General features: G+C 40.2%; 1 protein-coding gene across 2 annotated transcripts in view; it reads left to right on the top strand.

Annotated features, from left to right (window-relative positions):
• Positions 1–16,498, top strand: part of EHF (ETS homologous factor) — a 33,288-nt gene extending 16,790 nt beyond the window's left edge. Inside the window, exons 1-9 of one of the 2 annotated variants that reach the window (XM_061462870.1) lie at positions 1,513–1,726; positions 1,920–2,019; positions 4,521–4,766; positions 5,082–5,141; positions 7,548–7,616; positions 7,708–7,776; positions 10,795–10,854; positions 13,273–13,468; positions 14,869–16,498. In XM_061462870.1, the coding sequence (XP_061318854.1) occupies positions 1,724–1,726; positions 1,920–2,019; positions 4,521–4,766; positions 5,082–5,141; positions 7,548–7,616; positions 7,708–7,776; positions 10,795–10,854; positions 13,273–13,468; positions 14,869–14,968 (903 nt within the window). In that variant the 5' untranslated portion in view covers positions 1,513–1,723 and the 3' untranslated portion in view covers positions 14,969–16,498. Of the gene's footprint in view, positions 1–1,512; positions 1,727–1,919; positions 2,020–4,520; positions 4,767–5,081; positions 5,142–7,547; positions 7,617–7,707; positions 7,777–10,794; positions 10,855–13,272; positions 13,469–14,868 lie in introns of those variants that run through there. The other variant, XM_061462871.1, reaches the window with a different exon arrangement.
• The last annotated feature ends 1,443 nt before the right edge of the window (positions 16,499–17,941 follow it).

The following is a 17,941-nucleotide window of genomic DNA, read 5'->3' as shown; positions in this document are numbered from 1 at the left end:
GAGTCACAGATTCGCTTGAATCAAGAGTGGAAAGCAACTGTTAAGACATCTATGGTTTGATTTTGCCATTCTGCATAGCTACAAAATCCCTGAATTAGGTTATACTCCAAAGTACTATTGCTAGTGCTTTACAAGGAATGTAAATTAGCAAAACACTTTTAGGAACTTCGTTTTGTAAATTCACTTCTTTTTTAGAAATTACAATATGCACTTAATATCGAATTTAAATTTATTGATCTTAAGTCGCTGATAAACTTCCTAAGACGTTTTAAGAGATTCTCAGTAACACATCTCTCCCCCTATCCCTCTCTAAACATATACATAGGGGGAAGGGAAGAGAGAGAAAGACTTGTAACTTTTAAAAGCTACATAATTTAGTTTAATTGACAGAGGAAGATACCAAATCAGGTAACTTTCAGGCTGTTCTTTAAAACCAAGGCTGTGAGTATTACAATTGAGTTCTTTTCTTCTACCAAAAAAAGGTTGCCAGTCTGAGCTTGCAGGGGCTAAGGCTGTGCCCTCAATGGAAGTTTTTCATTGTCTCAGTACGTAAACAGCCAAGACCAGTGACTTTAACTTTCACACGTCTGTTTTGTATTTCATTCTCTTTATAATTCAAAGCTGAAGTCTTGGCTGCATGCAGATGCCACCCCGACAGCTAACATTTTTTTTTTTACAGGTGTTTTGGCTTTCAATTTAGAATATTTTTAAACAGCATTTGGGTTTTTTGTGTTGTTTTGGAGTTTTTTGTTTTGTTTTGGGCATTTTTGTTTTGGCTTGGTTTGTTTTTTCCCCTGTGTATTAATATAAGAATAGCAATCTGAAGCCTTTCTAATATTTAACAAATACCTTTAACAAAGACCTGAAGAATGTCTATGGTTATAATGTATATTTTTAAATTTTGCAACTTCAAACCACTGAAAGATAATGTAGAATATCAAGAATACCTGTAATTGGGGAATTTTGTGAACCTTCACTGGAATGATTAAGCATGTGATAAATATGTGACATTTTTCTAAAATATCATATAAGGATTTTGTTGGGTTTTTTAAAGTATAAATAAAATAAAACCAGTTTTACTCGTGGTGCTAATGCTAAGATTTAAGTAGAAAGGAAATTTTATGTCACTTATATAAGTGAATGCTATCTTGGAGGTGGTGTCACTCCAAAATACTGTTTCTGTTACAATGGCTGTCCCATAAGATCTTTGACCATCTGTTTTTCGATGGTTTGAAATGTATGATCTGTGATATTTGCTACTGAGAAGTGTTATAGACACTGCTGACACAGATCAGATAAGAAACTGGGTCAGCTGACAAGATATTTCCTGTAACATTAACTCCCTGCAGCATTAGCATGTGCATCCTTCTGTGTGAGGGAGTTTCTGGACATGGGTTCTTGACAACTATATAGTTTCATTTGCAATTATTGAAAAGTATATTTCCTTTCCTAAAAAAAAAACCAACAAAACAAACCCCCAAAACCTCCCCAAAACCAACAAAAAACCCCACAAAAAAACAGAAAAAAAAGAAAAATATTTAAACCACATTTCTCTTTAAATTAGAAAAAAAAAATTAGTATTTAATTTCTCAATGCTTGGCAGTTTTCCTGTATTGCTCTGTCAGGAGCCTTGTCTTTTTATTCGTCTTCATTTCGGTTTAGAGATTATTCATTTATGGATGGGCAGCTGTAGAAACTTGCTTCCTGCATATGCAAATCAATCATGGTAATGTTTATCATAAGGAGATTTTGTGGCAGTGGAAAAGGGGTTGTGGCAACATGCTCCTGATTTCAATTGTATCTTCTACAAATGGAATTGGCTTCCTCACTTCGTCTTCAGTGGATTTTTTTTTGTTGTTTGCCATTTACCTCTTGGACTAGATACCACTCACTAAGCAAGCTGTTTGATTCACTTACAGATCATGATTTTGGAAGGAGCTGGCAGAATGAGTATCAATTCCAGCAGCAATCTACTTCACCAGCAACCTTCCTGGACAGATGGATATTCCACATGCAATGGTAGGAGGAATTTGAATGTTCTAAGCCATCTTTTTGGGGGGGGAGGTAGGGAAGGGGTTTCTACACCTTCAAGCATTCACAAGTATTATTTTTCAGCAATGCTAGTTTACTGGGGTTTCAGTTCTGATAAGAAAAATTTCCATTTGTTTCTTTATTTGTGAAAAGCTGAACTCGCAACACTGTTTCTGAAAGTGACCATTTTATGGTTTATTTCTTTACTGGTTCTTTTTCTTAAAATTAATTTAGTGGTGCTGAAAGTGCCAAAATTTCTCCTCCGTCCAGAATTCTTTCTCTCTTACCTTTACTCCTCAAACCTTCTCTGAACCAACATTAGTTTTCAATGCTAATCACCCCTCTGGCTTTCCAGGGGAATAGCCCTCTTACTCCTTTACTGTATTTGTTTTTTCAGCTCAAGTGGCAAGATAGCTTTCTAATTAGACTGGCATTAGAGCACTAGATAGCTTGTGATCTGAGAACTTCTTTTTTCCTTAGCTTTTTTCTGATTATATGGCTATATAAAAAAATGTGTTCATATATATTCTCTTCCTCAGTATAAAAAATATAGATATAGACATATATCTATATATGTACGGTTTAATATAATATTAAAATTCTTTTAATCACTCAGTCGATAGGTAGACTTAAAATCTAGGCAGACAAACATACACTGCAGTTGTCCTTCTAAGCCAAATAATGCTGCAACAAAACTTACCATGGAAGTTCCTACTGAATGAAACTCCTGTACTTTTTTGTGTGTAATTTCTAAATACACAGGAATACATAAGTATGCACTTAACAAATGTGCCAACCTGTCTCTAACAGATTAGTGGGGAAAAGAAGTCCTGACAGAGTGTCCCTTTGCGCATGATTTCATGAAGGGTAATGGAGGGGGGCTCTATTTTCAGGTTTCCAGTGTGAAAATTCTTAAGATTCACTTGTGTTTTAGAGGGACAAGAAGCCTAAAGGTCAGATCAGCCTCTGCATCGTTCACCACTTTTATCATACTACCCTTTCCTTTCACTTAAAGGCTCTCCTTTACATTAGGAATCTAGCGGCCTCTGAAGTTCCTTTACCCTTCTGAAGTGATGGGAATAAATATCAGCCTCCTTTTCAGGGAATACTTGATGGCTCCATCAAATCTTTATTCTCTGATGTACTGCACTCAATCTTTTCCACACTCATTCCCCAAATCCTTCAACAGGAGAATGAGACACAGTCCTGCAAACTCCCGAAGTTACTGACATTGACTTTCTCGGCAAGTAATGATAAACCTAAGTAACTGTAGGGCTTTTTTTTGTATTTAACTGGAAACTAGCACTGCACCCTGTATCTCAACAGAAGAGACATGAGGTCTAGTGCGGCTTGATGGGAGGTGGTTTCCTAAAACATGCCAACTCTGTTTCCTGTGGTCCTTTAGCAATATCCACTGCTACCATCATTTCTCACAGCTGTGTATGTAGTCCTTTTCTTGTGGAGAGTGAACTAATGCAATATCCTGGAGTGGGGCTACTGTAGAGCTAGGCCATGGCAGTCTTTCCTCCTCCTGTAAATAACTCAACCACCTCTTCAATCTCCCTTTCCCTCATCATTAAACCTTCATGCACTTGCTAGCATTTTATCATGCTGCTGTCTCTGCCTGGCATACTACATTTTCCTCCTTTCCCAAAGAATAAGTTGTACTGAACTCCTCCTGTGAGGGCAGACTAAAGCAGTCCTGTTTTTACCCTTATATAATTATCGTATCCCCCACATACAATTTCTTTCATTTGCACACAGAAATTATTGTCATGCAATGACATACAAGTAACTAAGAGCAGTTTCAAAGATTGCCAAGAGAAGATTCAGGCATCCTAACAAGAGCATTACACAGCTTCTGTAACTAAAAATTACTTTTACAACTGCATTCAGCAATTACCTTACCTGACTACAGAGATAACATACATTCATGAGAATGCAAGCTCTATCATAAAGCTTCCGACCATACTGATAGGCTTTTACTGGCAAGCAATATGGGAGTGCCTTGGCTTTTACCCTTCCTTGGTTGAATCTCACAATTCGTATCTAGTCCTTATTCAAAGAAAATTTCCATGTCACATTATGAGAATTTTGCAAGGCTTTTCCATCATTTTTCTGAGACACTAAAATTATTTTCCCCCATAAGGATCAATATCCCTTTTCAACAGTGCTTCTGTAACATATCTTCCATCAATTTTAGTGTATTCAGCCAACATTAATAAATAAATCCCTACGTAATCTGCCGAGAGGTATAATATAACAATTCTCAGGTTTCAATAAGAAAACAGGCAAAGAAAACCCCACAACCCAAGCTCAAACAACCCAATACCTTCTCCAGCAATAGCTACTGAGCTAGTGTTAATGACTGAGAAAACAATATAGATCCGTGGGCTTCCAGGGCATACAATTCAGCCATAGACCTTTCTTCTTGTTGACATAATCCCATGGTGTTAACAGAGGCAGTAAATACTTCTTTTATTTTCCAGTGTCCAGCAGCTTCTATGGGACACAGTGGCATGAAATACACCCGCAGTACTGGACAAAGTTTCAAGTCTGGGAATGGCTGCAGCATCTCCTTGATACCAACCAACTGGATGCCAACTGCATACCTTTCCAGGAGTTTGATATCAATGGGGAACATCTGTGCAGTATGAGCCTGCAAGAATTCACTCAGGCAGCCGGGACAGCAGGGCAACTGCTTTACAGCAACCTTCAGCACCTAAAATGGAATGGTAAATAGATAGTAGGCAGAGATGCACAGATGGTGATCTGAATTCTGGGATCTTCAGAGTTGCTTAAGTTCCCCAGGCACCTACCTGGGATATCTCATTTGCTGTGTTTGGTATGCTGCTTATAACTCATTCACTGTACTGGGAAATTGTTTAATATGAGAGAAGGCAGAAGTCTGAAGGACCAGGGGAAACGGATGTTTCCCACTCCAGAATTAGCCCTCTGGATCAGCTGTATCATTTGCTGCTTGGAGATAATACTTTTGATCCTTCTGTGCTCTTTGTCATACTGCCTATCTGCCATATGCTTTCTTGCAGGCCAGTGTGGAAGTGACATGTACCAACCTCATAATGTTATTGTGAAGACAGAGCAAACAGGTGAGTAACAATTGGGTAACTTGTCTTTTGATGATGAGAAAAATGGGAAACTCTCCACTACAAGAGAGACATATCAAAATGGTGTGAAATAAAATGGAAGGTGTATCATGCAGAATAAAAGAAGTAACACAAATATCAGTCAGCGCCTACTTTTTTCAGTTTTGGGTAGTACCACCATATCTTAGTTTGCATGTGGCCACTTCTGGGAGACCTCTGCAGTATCAGCAGCCTATACTGATGTTCAGGATTGGAAAATAGTTTGCAGTGCTCAGCAAGTGCAGCTTTGGAGAGGACTTCAATCTATACCTCATTCAGCAGATTTCAGAACAAATGCTTTCACAGTATTCTCAGTTTAAAAAAAAAAGAAAATAAAAATATTTTGTTGTGAAGTGCTGTTAATGTTTGAAACATGAGGAAATTTCCAAACAAAGCAACTTTGAGAGAAAAAAAAAGTTATTTTAATTTCTTCACATTTCAGTGAGACTGAAACCTAGGCAGTATTTTGCTTTGACTGAATCGTCATTTCTCCTGTTACAGTCTTTTTTCCCCAAGTGTGCTCATAGCTAAATCCCTCTCCTCCCAGGACTTTGTTTCACTGAGAAAAGGAGCTTCAGCTTGTTTCAATCCTCCAGTCACAATTATTTTTCTGGTTTATCTGCCAGAGCACCTCTGTCCGTATTCAGACGTTCTCTACCCCACTAGTCCCAGTCTCTTTATATGTGGGTGTATTCATGAGCCACGTTTTAGTACCTGCCGTCAGAAAGAATACAGATTTGTAGTGTGCAACGTCTCTGACAAGTCCTGCCAGTGTATGTATTCATCTAATGCAGAGGAGCTGAGCCTTCCTGGACAGGACACTGTTAGTCTTCCCCCTGCAGTGGGCAAGCACTGCAGTCTGCAATCCACTCCTTGCTTGTGCCATGTAGTATGGGTGATGTGCCTACACCAGCCTTGGTGCTTGCCATATTGAAAACTAAAGTAATCCTTTAAGTCCTGACTTACAAGATCTTGGTATTATATTAGTTCCTCCTCCCACTAGAGATACACAATGCAGTGCACAGCCCAGAAAGGTCAGAGCCCAGGATTAAAGGACGGTTCTTCAAGCTGCACTGATCAGGAGTGGCGTGGTGGGGCTCTGGCAATGCCAGTCACAGGCAGTGGGAGTGGATTTAGTTCCTGCATGGGGAGGATTAGGGCTGCTGGGTAAGGGACTCCTTGTGGAGCAGCAGGGATAGGGACGAAGGTTTAGAGGGGAAGCTGGTCTCATTCAAGTAGACTGTTGCAGTTACAGAGACATGGGTACTGAAAACGGACAAATGGGACCACAAGCTGTCTGCCCATGTTATGGCTAGGTTAGGCCTGTCTTCAGAGGCAACATTAGGCAGATCAGGTGTCAAAGCAAGCAAAGGGTGTGTGCTATTATAGGAACGCAAGCTCTGGGTGCCCAAACATGCAGCTATTCGCATGCCTGCTAAATTCCTATGTCATAAGAGTTAACTCAGCCAAACATGATGATTTAGCTATAACTCATTTTTGTTTTTTTCTTTCATTTGTATGGACATGAAAAAAAAATTAAGTAAAACCTAATTTTGAACCTTCTATCTCATCCTTTCTGACTTGGATTCAAATGAAAAAGAGATTTTTAAGGCTTCCAATCTCAAAAATGCACTGCAAAGAGAATAGTTTCCCAACTAATGTAGGGGTCATGAAGACAATACTTCAGTTCTGCTTACATTGATCCATCTGACTAGAAGGTCACTAAAAATTTTTCTTCTTTAATCATGAAGGTAGTTTTTATGTTAAGGATGGGGATATGACGTGCCTGGAGTAAAATGGCCCTTCATCTAGTATAAGGCTTTGATGTTTCTCACTGTGTGCTTATACATGAAGCTCTGTTTCACAGGGGACTTTTGAATTCTACCATTATGGAAATAAATACTCATGTTAAGCATCCTCCTGTTTACTAGATATTTGAGAGCACTTTCATCTCTAGGGGACCAAAGCACTGTCATAATCAGCAGGGGCTGAATTGGGTAGAATTAGAGTTGACCTGGCATTAGACACCCCCTTCAAGGGCAGGTATAAATGACATGGCAAGGGGGTTGGAACTAGATGACCTTAACGTCCTTTCCAACCCAAACCATTCTATGATTCTATGATTAAAAGGAAGATCCTACTACATTATTTCAAAAAGTCAGTGCTTTGTGTAAGTAAATTTGCCTGAATATGCAAAAACCCGTTCATAATTTGAGTGAAAGGAAATAATTTCTTGCACAGCCCCTTCACTTCTTTCTTCCCTTCACAGCTTTGTTTTTGAACATTTGTTGTTTTCTCAGTGCTCACTATTCACCTCTGTGCTAAAAAAATGTTCTTCTAGTGATTTTCCTTTTGGTCCTTTACCTTCAGATCCATCTTTAATGGTGTCCTGGAAAGAAGAGAATTACCTCTATGACAGTGGCTATGGTAGCACAGTAGGTAACTAACTTCACAATACCTCATGTATTTCTGAGATGGTTTTATTGTTGTCTGAGGCTATTACTTTAAATGTCTTCTCTTTAATTCCCAGAACTACTGGACAGTAAAACATTCTGTCGTTCTCAGATTTCTATGACGACACCTAGTCACCAGCCTCCTGGTAAGGAACTTGTAATTATATTGTTAATTGTTTTGTCACTTGTCCCAGAGCTACCAACATGTAATAGTTTGTGTTGTCTTCTGCTGTAGGATTGAATCTGAGCCTCCAGTAATTCTAAATTAAGCAATGCCCCATCCCTGGCAGTGTTCAAGGCCAGGCTGGACAGGGCTTTGATCAACCTGGTCTAGTGGAAGGTGTCCCTGCCTGTGGCAAGGGGGTGGAACTGGATGAGCTTTAAGGTCCCTTCCAACCCAAACCATTCTGTGATTCTGTGAATACTGATTCTGATAGTTATTTTAACTATCATTGGTGCAATAGCTTGCTTTAAAGAAATGCTTCTCTGTCAAAAAAAGGAAGATCAAATAATCTGCAATCTCCACGTGTCTTTTAAAGTGACTGAGGCAAAGGGGAAGGTATTAGAGTCAGAGAGACGAGACGTTCCAGCTCACCACACTTTTCTGTGGTGTAGCTGAGTATGGGTAAATGAGTGCCCTGTTCCTCCCCAGAACTGGCTGTGTTTCCCTGGAGAGCAAGTGGTTCATGCTTAGTAGATTGCTAGGTTTGGGGCTGGGTTTGGGGAGCCATAGGGCTGGCAGCAATCCCTCTGCCCAGCTGCACCACCAGAAGGGATTCCTGCTGGTGCCTGTCTCAGTGGAGAGCAGGGCAGGCACTCCATGCCCTTTCACCCATGCACTGTGCTTCCATGAGGCAGTGATACAATCTGCCTGCCAAAGGGCAAGAGAAAGAGCAATCCTGTTTGCCATAGTGCCCAGCGGAAGGCAGGTCCTCCTTAGAAGGCTGAATGAACAGACCTGAGAGAGAAAGCAGTGGGGATCATGGGAGGATGGGAAAGGCAAGCACACTGCAGTAGATACAGCTTCACAAGTGCTACCTTTATGTTGGGGGCAGACCTATGCTGCTGCAGCACAGCCTCTGTGCCTGCCCGTTTGTTGCACCCACTGGCCTCCCAGCAACAGCCAGACTTGCCAAGTGACCTACTGTTTAAACCAGTGCACTCAGCCGTGGATTGAAAAATAAATGAAATAAGAGAAAACCAGATCAGAAGATGAAAACCACCAAACCTTAAAATACCTCAAGCACTCTGTTTGCTTTCCCTGCCACCTCCACCCACTCTCACAAGTTGGCTACGAGGATTTTGGAGCCCTCCGACAGGACTGGGGACCTGTCAAGATCTTAGCACCGTGTGTTTACCTGCTGACTGCTTAAGCCTAGAGCTAGGGTGGCACGCCAAGGGCACAGCCTCCTGTAAAAACTGAATTTGTATATCCTGTAAAAAAAAAAAAAAAAAAAAAAGGCTCATTCCTGAATCATATGCAAATACTGTGCAACCTTTTGTCAAAAGTTTTGCAAGACTGCTTTGTTGAAACTGCATCGTAACTCTTTTCATCTGTCAGGCCCCAGCCTCCTAACATGGCATGTTTGAAACCGGTCTCCATGTAGGAGCAGAGGCAGAGCGGGAGGCTATTTACACAGCTGAAATCCAGAATAAATCACCAACTAGGCAGAAGGCAACTGAACTTCCAAGAATAAATCTCCAGCTAAGTGGAGCATAACAAACATTTGCAAGCAAATTGTAAGATTTTAAAATGAGACAGATTTATATAAGAGGGCAAATAAAGGACTGGTCCTGCTTGGGGATTCCACAGATTTTGATAACATCAGAGGAATTATAATCTGAGGAAAGGCAATAAAATAAACCTCATTTTGCTTTCCCCCTCCAAGCTGAGTGAGGTTCGGGCTATTCCCTGCTCTTTGAGAGCGGGCAGGCAAAATGACTCAGAGTGTGTTTGCCGCTTGGGTGTCAAGGACAATAATTATGTTAGGCTCAGAACAGTGGAGATTAGGCTTATCCTCACTGACCTGTTCAGTTTATGTTTCCAGTTATGTATGAATAAAGTGAGTGTGTGAATAGCTTTGCGTCTACCTTTTCACATGCAGTCTTTGCAGTTGCTTGTGCAAATCCAACAAGTTTCTATGCAAATGAATGTTTCCTGTGAGTCATTTTCCCATGCAAATTCCCAGTTTCCATGAAAAGTATGATAATCATGCATTCATAGAAGCTGGGAAAACATGCGTGGGACCTTAAGCTTCACTTCACGGAATTCAGGCACAAAGTATGCTGAAAAGCAAACACAGAACGGGCTCCCTCTCAGGGCTATCCCACAGATTTTGTGAGACGTGGAGCGATCAGATGAAAGCTATTCATTAATGACAAGAGCAGAGCCAGGCTGTGGTGGTTTGAGGGCAGGAGGGTTGAACGTGCAGACTGTGAGGTAGGTTACAGTCATGAACAGGCGGAACTTTTTTTTCCCCTTCATTTCTGTAGAAGTGCTTGTGCCAGAAACCCTACTCCTCTGTCTGGCTGCAGGTGATAAAGTACTATTGATGAGAAATGGCTTGTTCCTATGGCTCCGAGCCATGGAACAGTATATGCATGTCCAGCTGCCAAAAACTCCCACTAGTGCAGCCCTGTTCCCCCATCCTGCCTCCACCCCCAAACAACAATGCTTTGCCAGTTCATTACATTTTAGTCAGGTAGGTGTTCTGTGCATTGGTACCAGTGCATGCATGCATTTTACATTAGATCACCACTTCAAAAACAAATAAGCCCCCAAAGATACATGCTTCTGCAAAGACTAAGACATAATGGGACAATTCAGGATTCCTTTTATAGACGTGATCATCTTATTTTTCTCTCTCACACACATAACATAAGGTGAGATATTTGTTAATCAAATTTAGGTTTCAAAAGCCAAATGTTTACCTCTGGATTCATTCTTTATTCATCAACGGTCTCTTTATGAAATGTGATGATTAACATATAGTACAGAAAACAAAACTCTCCCCCTTCCTTTTCACTTAGATTACCTTCTGAAAAGTGATTATCTTTAAGAGAGATATTTGTTCTTTTTTTGTGGTTATATTTCTTTCAACCTGCTAGTCAACAGAAAGCCTTTAATCAAACTTACAAATAGGTTTCATTTTCCTTCTCTGCAGAGTCTTCAGATGTGAAAAAATCGCAAGATCATATACAAAAGTCCCACACCAAGAAACACAGTAAGTCGACATCTGTGTTTATAGTGGTTGATTGGCTGAAGGAAAAGAAACACACTGAAAGCAAATCCCCTTCAGGAGGGAAAAAGGTGCATTTCAAAAGCAAAAGTGGTTAGATTGTTGCTGTAACTGAATTGTCCAACGATCTGACTGTTTCTAGTACTGTTTGCTTATCATGATTTTTGCATCAGTATTGTTATGCTTTTCAAATTTTTATCAGTAAGGGTTTATGGGGAAGCAACCAGAAACCAGTTGCCTCTGCCCTATGTTGAGCTGGGCTAGTGGACTGGAGTAAAAAAATGATGAAGGAGACCCAGGACTAAATCAGGAAGGTCTGTGTGTGCATGGCCATGCTCGTGTCTATGCCTGCCAGGTGCAGTGTGTCCCAGAGACCCTGCTTAGAATCTTCTTGCAGAACTTCTCATGCATGTCATAACAAGCAAGCACCTGCCCCTCAATCCTGCCATTTTCTTCCCCTCTGATCTGACAGTTCCACTCCCCTCATCTGCTAGTTTTGATTCAACCTGATTCTGAAGATGTGTTACTGTAACTGTGATTTCTGGGCATAGTTCTATTATGTACTTTGCTGAGATTTTAATGCTGAAAATATCTTGTGTATGTCTTTTGCATCCTGCAGCATTTATCTGTGTCAGAAAATGTTAATATTGGACCTTTGCTGCATTTTGTACTAATTGATTTCATCCTGTTTCAGTCTGGTCTCCAGATTATGTGTCTCTTCCTGACTCCTCTTCTTACTCTGCTCTGTGACTTTGCCCAGCCAGAACTCCCAAACTTTTTCTCTGCAGACAGATATCTTGCTTCGTTTTTGTGTGTGTGTTTGTATGTCAGGGTTGCTAATGAAAGGATTAGGTAGGACTTATCTGAAGACAGATCTGAGAAGATCTGAGGTCACTTGGTTTGTGCAGCATAGAGAAGAGAAGACCAAGAGGTGACCTCATTGTAGTCTACAACTTCTTCAGGGAGATCAGAGGAAGGGCAGGTGCTGATCTCTCTCTGCTGACCAGTAGTAGGACACAAGGAAATAGAATGAAGCTGCATCAGGGGAAGTTCAGATTGGACATTAGGAAAAGTCTTTTCACTGAGAGGGTGGACAGCCACTGGAACAATCTCCCCAAGGAAATAGTCACAGCACCAAGCCTCTCAGAGTTCAAGGAGTGTTTGGACGAAGCTCTTAGTCATATGGTTTAGTTTTAGGTAGTCCTGTGTGGAGTGGGAAGTTGGACTCTATAATCGTTATGAGTCCCTTCCGATTTAAGGTAGTCTATGATTCCAAGAACTCAATCACAGCCTTGTCACATGGAAAAGCTCACCTTGCCATGATGGCCTAATAATTTCCAGTTTCATCATTACTGCTCTCTATCATGATCTATTGATTATGTTACATGTGTCCAGATAGAGTAGGTCCACCACAAGTTGTTGGTTCTAGAAAACAATTTTAACAAAGAAAAATAATGATTTAATTGATGTTGCACTGTATACCATTTTCTATTTACCTTCATGTCTTTGACTAGCTGGTTTCTTTCTTAGTTTGGTCTAAATACCCTTGCATATGTTTGAAGTCAGACCAAACAACTGCTATCTTTCTGGCCCACCTCATCACTATGTTTGTTATTCTTCCTTCATAAACTACTACATCTGACTTGTTTGATTTATTTAGTATTTTTCTTTTTGACCTGGGCTTTCTGGTGCCATCTCTACTGAAACTGTGGGAGAAATTTGCACTTAAACTGGGAGGTCTACTTGCTGAATTTAGAGATCTGTTTTTGCCTTTTCTAATATCATGGTCAAACTTTTTTAAACCCGTTTCGCATGCAATATTGGCTGGCCAGTTTTGTCATTATCCCTCTATCTATTCTACACCTTCTTACTTCTTTAAGCCTATCTAAGAGATGTGGGACCAATACTCATTGATGTCAAGCAACATTTCACCTCCTTTGCCTTCTGTCTGTCTTCTAAAAGCTTATCTTGGCTCTTTCACATACCACATGATAATATCAGGTTACATGACATGCTGTAGAAGAATATCAGGAAAAATGGGCAAATGAGATGAAGGGGAGACTTAAACGTGTTATCTCCAGGGCAGAAACAGTGCCAAAGGCAGAAGGAAGCAGGAGGTGGTTTAAATGCTGCTTCTCCTGGTTGTTGGGGCTCCTATCTGCCACCACGGGGCTCAGATTGCCGAAGGCTGACACTTACCTCCAACCTCAGTGTAAAGGCTGCCAGTGTTTTTTGGCTTTCTATCTCTGAGGTAGGAGTCCTGCGCTCCAAGACTATGGCCTGTCCCTACCAAGCGGTGACCATCTGTAAGTTACACACTGTAAGAACATGACATAAAAATGGCAAGCATATGCTGGAAGCCTCTTTATATACTTCTTCCTCTTGCCCCCTTTCCTCTTTCAGACCCTCGAGGAACTCACCTTTGGGAATTTATTCGAGATATTCTTCTCAATCCTGAGAAAAACCCAGGATTAATCAAGTGGGAAGATCGGTCAGAAGGTGTCTTCAGATTTTTAAAATCTGAAGCTGTGGCTCAGCTCTGGGGAAAGAAGAAAAACAACAGCAGCATGACTTATGAGAAACTCAGCCGGGCTATGAGGTGAGCAGAGATATTGCTGCAGAAGACTGGGGCATGTAAAGGCACTACCTGAATGGAGAATTTGGTTGACTTATTTTAAAAAATGAATTTTCAGCAGCACCAATTGCTTTCTTTGACAACTGAGTGTTTCACAATAATTTTGAGATTGTAACGTAATGTTCTTCCGTGTCTTTTCTTTCCCCTCATGTTTCTGTATGCTATAATATATATAACATACATATGTATTATGTATATAATATATAATCTGTTGCTCTCCACCCAAACAACCAGCGTAGGAAAGAAACAGGGACGTAGAAAGGTGAAAGTTCACATGCTGCTAAACTGGGAAGGCTTAAATGGCCTAGTAATGGCTGGAGACCTTGTTATTTCCATCAGTGTTCAGAAACTAGACATTCCACCGTCCATTACTTTAAAATAGTTTTACAAGATCTGTGTGAGGATTTTCTTTGCTTTTTGCTTTAACATTTTGAGCATTTTCCCACATTCCATAAAAGTTCAAAATGTATTTTTAAGTGGAAGCTGACATTTTCTCCTGGTCAGATTTCAGGTCCTGACTTGTCTGGAGAAAAACCCCATGAAATCTCATAAGAATGTGTAATAAATAATAGCTATATGCTATTGTGCTGTGTTCAGCAGTAGCAGTAATTTTTTCTCCTTCTTAGTAGCTGGTGCAGTGCTGTGTTTCTGACTTTCAGCCTGGGAACAGCACTGATAATACCGATGTTTCTAGTTACTGCTCAAATGTTTAGTCTGACCAAGGACTTTCTGATTCTCATGCTCTGCCAGGGAGGAGGGGAAGCCGGGAGGAAGAGACAGGACACCTGGCCCAAACTAGCCAAAGAGTTATTCCATACCACAGCACGCCATGCCCAGGACGTAAACTGAGAGTTACCTGGAAGGGCTAGTTCACTGCTTGGTCGGGCTGGGTATTGGCGGGTGGTGAGCAGGTGTATTCTCTTCCCTTGTTATTTCCCTTATCATTATTATTATTGGTGGCAGCAGTGGTTTTGTGTTATACCTTAGTTACTGGAATGTTCTTATCTCAACCCATGGGAGTTACATTTTTTCTATTCTCCTCCCCATCCCTCTTGGACTGAGGGGGGAGGAAGTGGGGGAGTGAGCGAGTGGGCTCTGTGGGCCTGAGTTACTGACTGCGCTTAAACCATGACAGCTATGACGTGAAATATAGTGAAATTCCAACTCAGAAGATAACTAATATAAAGTAAAAAGAAAACATCAACTTTTTCTTCTCTTTCTGTTATAATAATCTTACATGTTATATGTATCAATAGAAAATAAAGACTTTTCAGCTAGCTGAGGGATTGCCTAGTTGGAAATGGCCTTTTAGGACCATAGGTGAATGTAATGTTGAATCTTTCTCTATGTTTTTATTTCGACAGATACTATTATAAAAGAGAAATCCTGGAGCGTGTGGATGGTCGGAGATTAGTGTATAAATTTGGAAAGAATGCCCGTGGCTGGAGAGAAAATGAGAATTAAATATGTTAAGAAATAGCATTTAAAACACCTGGATGTAAATATTCAAAGACTATTTTCTTATATTTATGTACCAAACTAGGGTGAAAAACCAATTCTACTTCTGTCGGGAAGAAGGAACATTATCATTATTGGTGTTAAATTTATTTTATTTGAAGTATGTCCTGTATGGGGAAAAAATGTACACAGTTTTCTGTGATATAAGTTAACATTATAGAATTATGATTATTTTTCCCTTCTTGTGAAGTTTTCCTCTTTTTTTTTCTTTTTTTTTTTTAATCATACAGGCTTAATGTGATTTACAACTCGCGCAAAGAAAGGGAAGGAGCTAAATACTAGGGCATTTAGGGAGTATGATAACCTACTTTGGAAGGCAACTGTAAGTGGAGGAAACAGTACAGCATCTCTGAGCCAAGTAGTCTTCTTCCATAGTCAGCTGGTAGATAGCTTCCATTGGCCGATATTACTTGTTCCTCCCTTCTGATTTCTGAGTGTTTTGCTGGCTTCTAGTTGCTTTTGTTGAATCAGATGGTGGGTTCCTCTTCAGATAGCTTATCCTAGCCACTGAGAGCAGTGGTGCTGCAATGTGGCTGTCAGCATTTATTTTGAGAACCCATCCTACTTCCTCCACTGGGACCTTCTTTTGTAGGCAGAAGTTTAGGACCTGAGCTTACCTGGTACTGAGTATCCTCCCTAACCTCCAAAGGGCATTCAGCTCATCCCAGGGAAAGGGTTATTTGTTTTTAACTAACATCTTTGAGGTGAACTGCAGGAAAAGAGTCAATCTCAGGACCAGAAGCTATTGAAGGAAGATGACTTTTTTCCAACTGGGCAAACTTGCTAAAATACACCAGTTTCCCAGCAGAAATGTTAATACTCCTTCCACCTTCTTATATGCCTAATTAAAGCATTCACATCCATGCAACATGAAACAGTGAGGAGGTGGGCAAGCAGAATTTATATTAATCCCATGGCATGAGAGAGAGTCTCCCAGTTCCTTTAAGTCATATGGTCCTCCCGGCAGGTCAAGTCTCACTTGGACAGATAGTTTCAAAAAACCTTTGATAAATGCATAGCTCTATTGCATGTAAAATATTAGTTTCCCCTACTTTTCTCAAGTCTAACTGTATATTGTATTTGTATTTGTCAACTGTGCTTGGGATTCTTAGTTTGAGGAAAACCCAACATAAAGACACTGAGATTTTGGGGACATTCAGATCTGGGTCAGTATTTTGGGCTCTCTCTAGCAGTCCCATGTGGAGACTGAATGTTCACTGGAAGCTTTTTTTTTTAATCCAAGTCACAAATGCTTCCTGCTGGTGCAAAGCACATGTAGAACATGGGAAAATGAGGCAGCACTTCACTAGGTCACTGAGGACATGAGAGGTGGGAGTTGAGAAACAGAATTTTCTTGGTGATTTTAACAGGGGTGAAACCAAGATCAATTCCAACCCACTTTTTCAGGGATGGGGAATTTGGAAAACAGAACAGAGGCTGAGAAGTCCGGGAAAAAAAAACACAAAACAAACCCCCCCCCCCAAAAAAAAAAAAAAAGAAGAATATTAAGTCCATCCAATATCCATTTCCACAGTTGTCCCCTGGATTTGAATCCATATTATCTTGAAATACTGCAAGGTGCAGTTGGAGGTTGTAGGATATTCCATTTTTTGTTTGTATTAGGAGGAAAGAGATGAAACCAAGAGACAACAGAATTATCAATATAAAGGGTATCAAATGTGCTTATAGACAATTTATAGGCAAACGTGAGAGCCTAACTTGTTATCTACGCATGTAGGGCATGTCAAACAATAACACCACCTCCTACACCATGTTTGCCAGATCTGTCACCATCAATTACCTATACACGACAATTTTTACTTTTCATAACCTGGGTGGAGAGAGGTTCATCTTATTTACAAATCAAATAATGAGCCTCTGTACTTCAAAGCATTTCTTCTCTCAGTATATCTCTCGTTTTTTTTTTTTTTTCTGGACTGACTGTGCTTGCTTTTGCGCAACTCAAGAATTTCCTTTTTTTTAGATTGATTAGCTACATTCCACTTCCTTTACCATCATTTTGTAGTGCGTATAACAAGAACCAGGACACCAGACAAGGAGAGCACCTTCTCTCTGCTTTAAAGACTGTTCCTTCCCCCCACCCCATGGTTATTTGTAGCCCTTTGCTCCATGCTCTTCACACCCCACCAACCCCCTCCACACCTTGGGTGAAATCTGAAATCATTGGTACCATCAAAAATCCACAATACTGTTGTACCTTATCTCAGGAACATACATCTTACAGCAACTGACTGTAATATCTTCATAAAGCTGCTTTCTACCAGACCTCTCATCAGGCTTCTGGGGAGAAAAAATGAACTTGTGATAGACACGTGTCACTGCTTGGTTACAGAGCAGCAGCTAAACCTGGTTTATAAAGCTTTATTTAGAAGCATAGTGTATAAATCTAGAGGGTGATTTACTTTGGGCTCAGTATAAATGTTAGTCTTCCACTGTCACATCGTTCAGCACATGGAAATTGTGCAAGTTTCTATGCCCATTCTGCAGAACTTTTCAGATCAGGTATTTGTCATTCAGCATTACAATAGCACAAAGTTGGAATAGAAGCCAGCCAACATTTACTCTGTTTTACAAACATATTAACCTTTGCCGAAGACGAAAACAAAGGACTTTTCAAGACTACAGTTCTTGCCAAGGACAGATCCAAACAGCCAAAGGGAGGTTTTTTGTTTTTTTTTTTACCAGACCTAAGCAAATGGAGAAAATGAAGAGATGAATGTTTATGTAAACTACTATTTAAACAAAAAGCATTTCTGATTGCTCTTTTATATTTCAGAAGCTGAGCAATCATATTTTTAGATGTATCCTTTGAGTTAGCAGCTGCTGAACTGGTAGCACCATGTGTATAGATTTTTATTGTACCATAATTTTTCATATGTATAAAGCTCTAGATTGGAA

This window comes from Pezoporus flaviventris, unplaced genomic scaffold, assembly GCF_033815535.1.
Source record: "Pezoporus flaviventris isolate CSIRO_AGI_PZ_B2104156 unplaced genomic scaffold, CSIRO_AGI_Pfla_v1 ptg000036l, whole genome shotgun sequence".
Taxonomy (NCBI): domain Eukaryota; kingdom Metazoa; phylum Chordata; class Aves; order Psittaciformes; family Psittacidae; genus Pezoporus; species Pezoporus flaviventris.
This window is presented reverse-complemented; position numbering and strand designations above follow the sequence as displayed.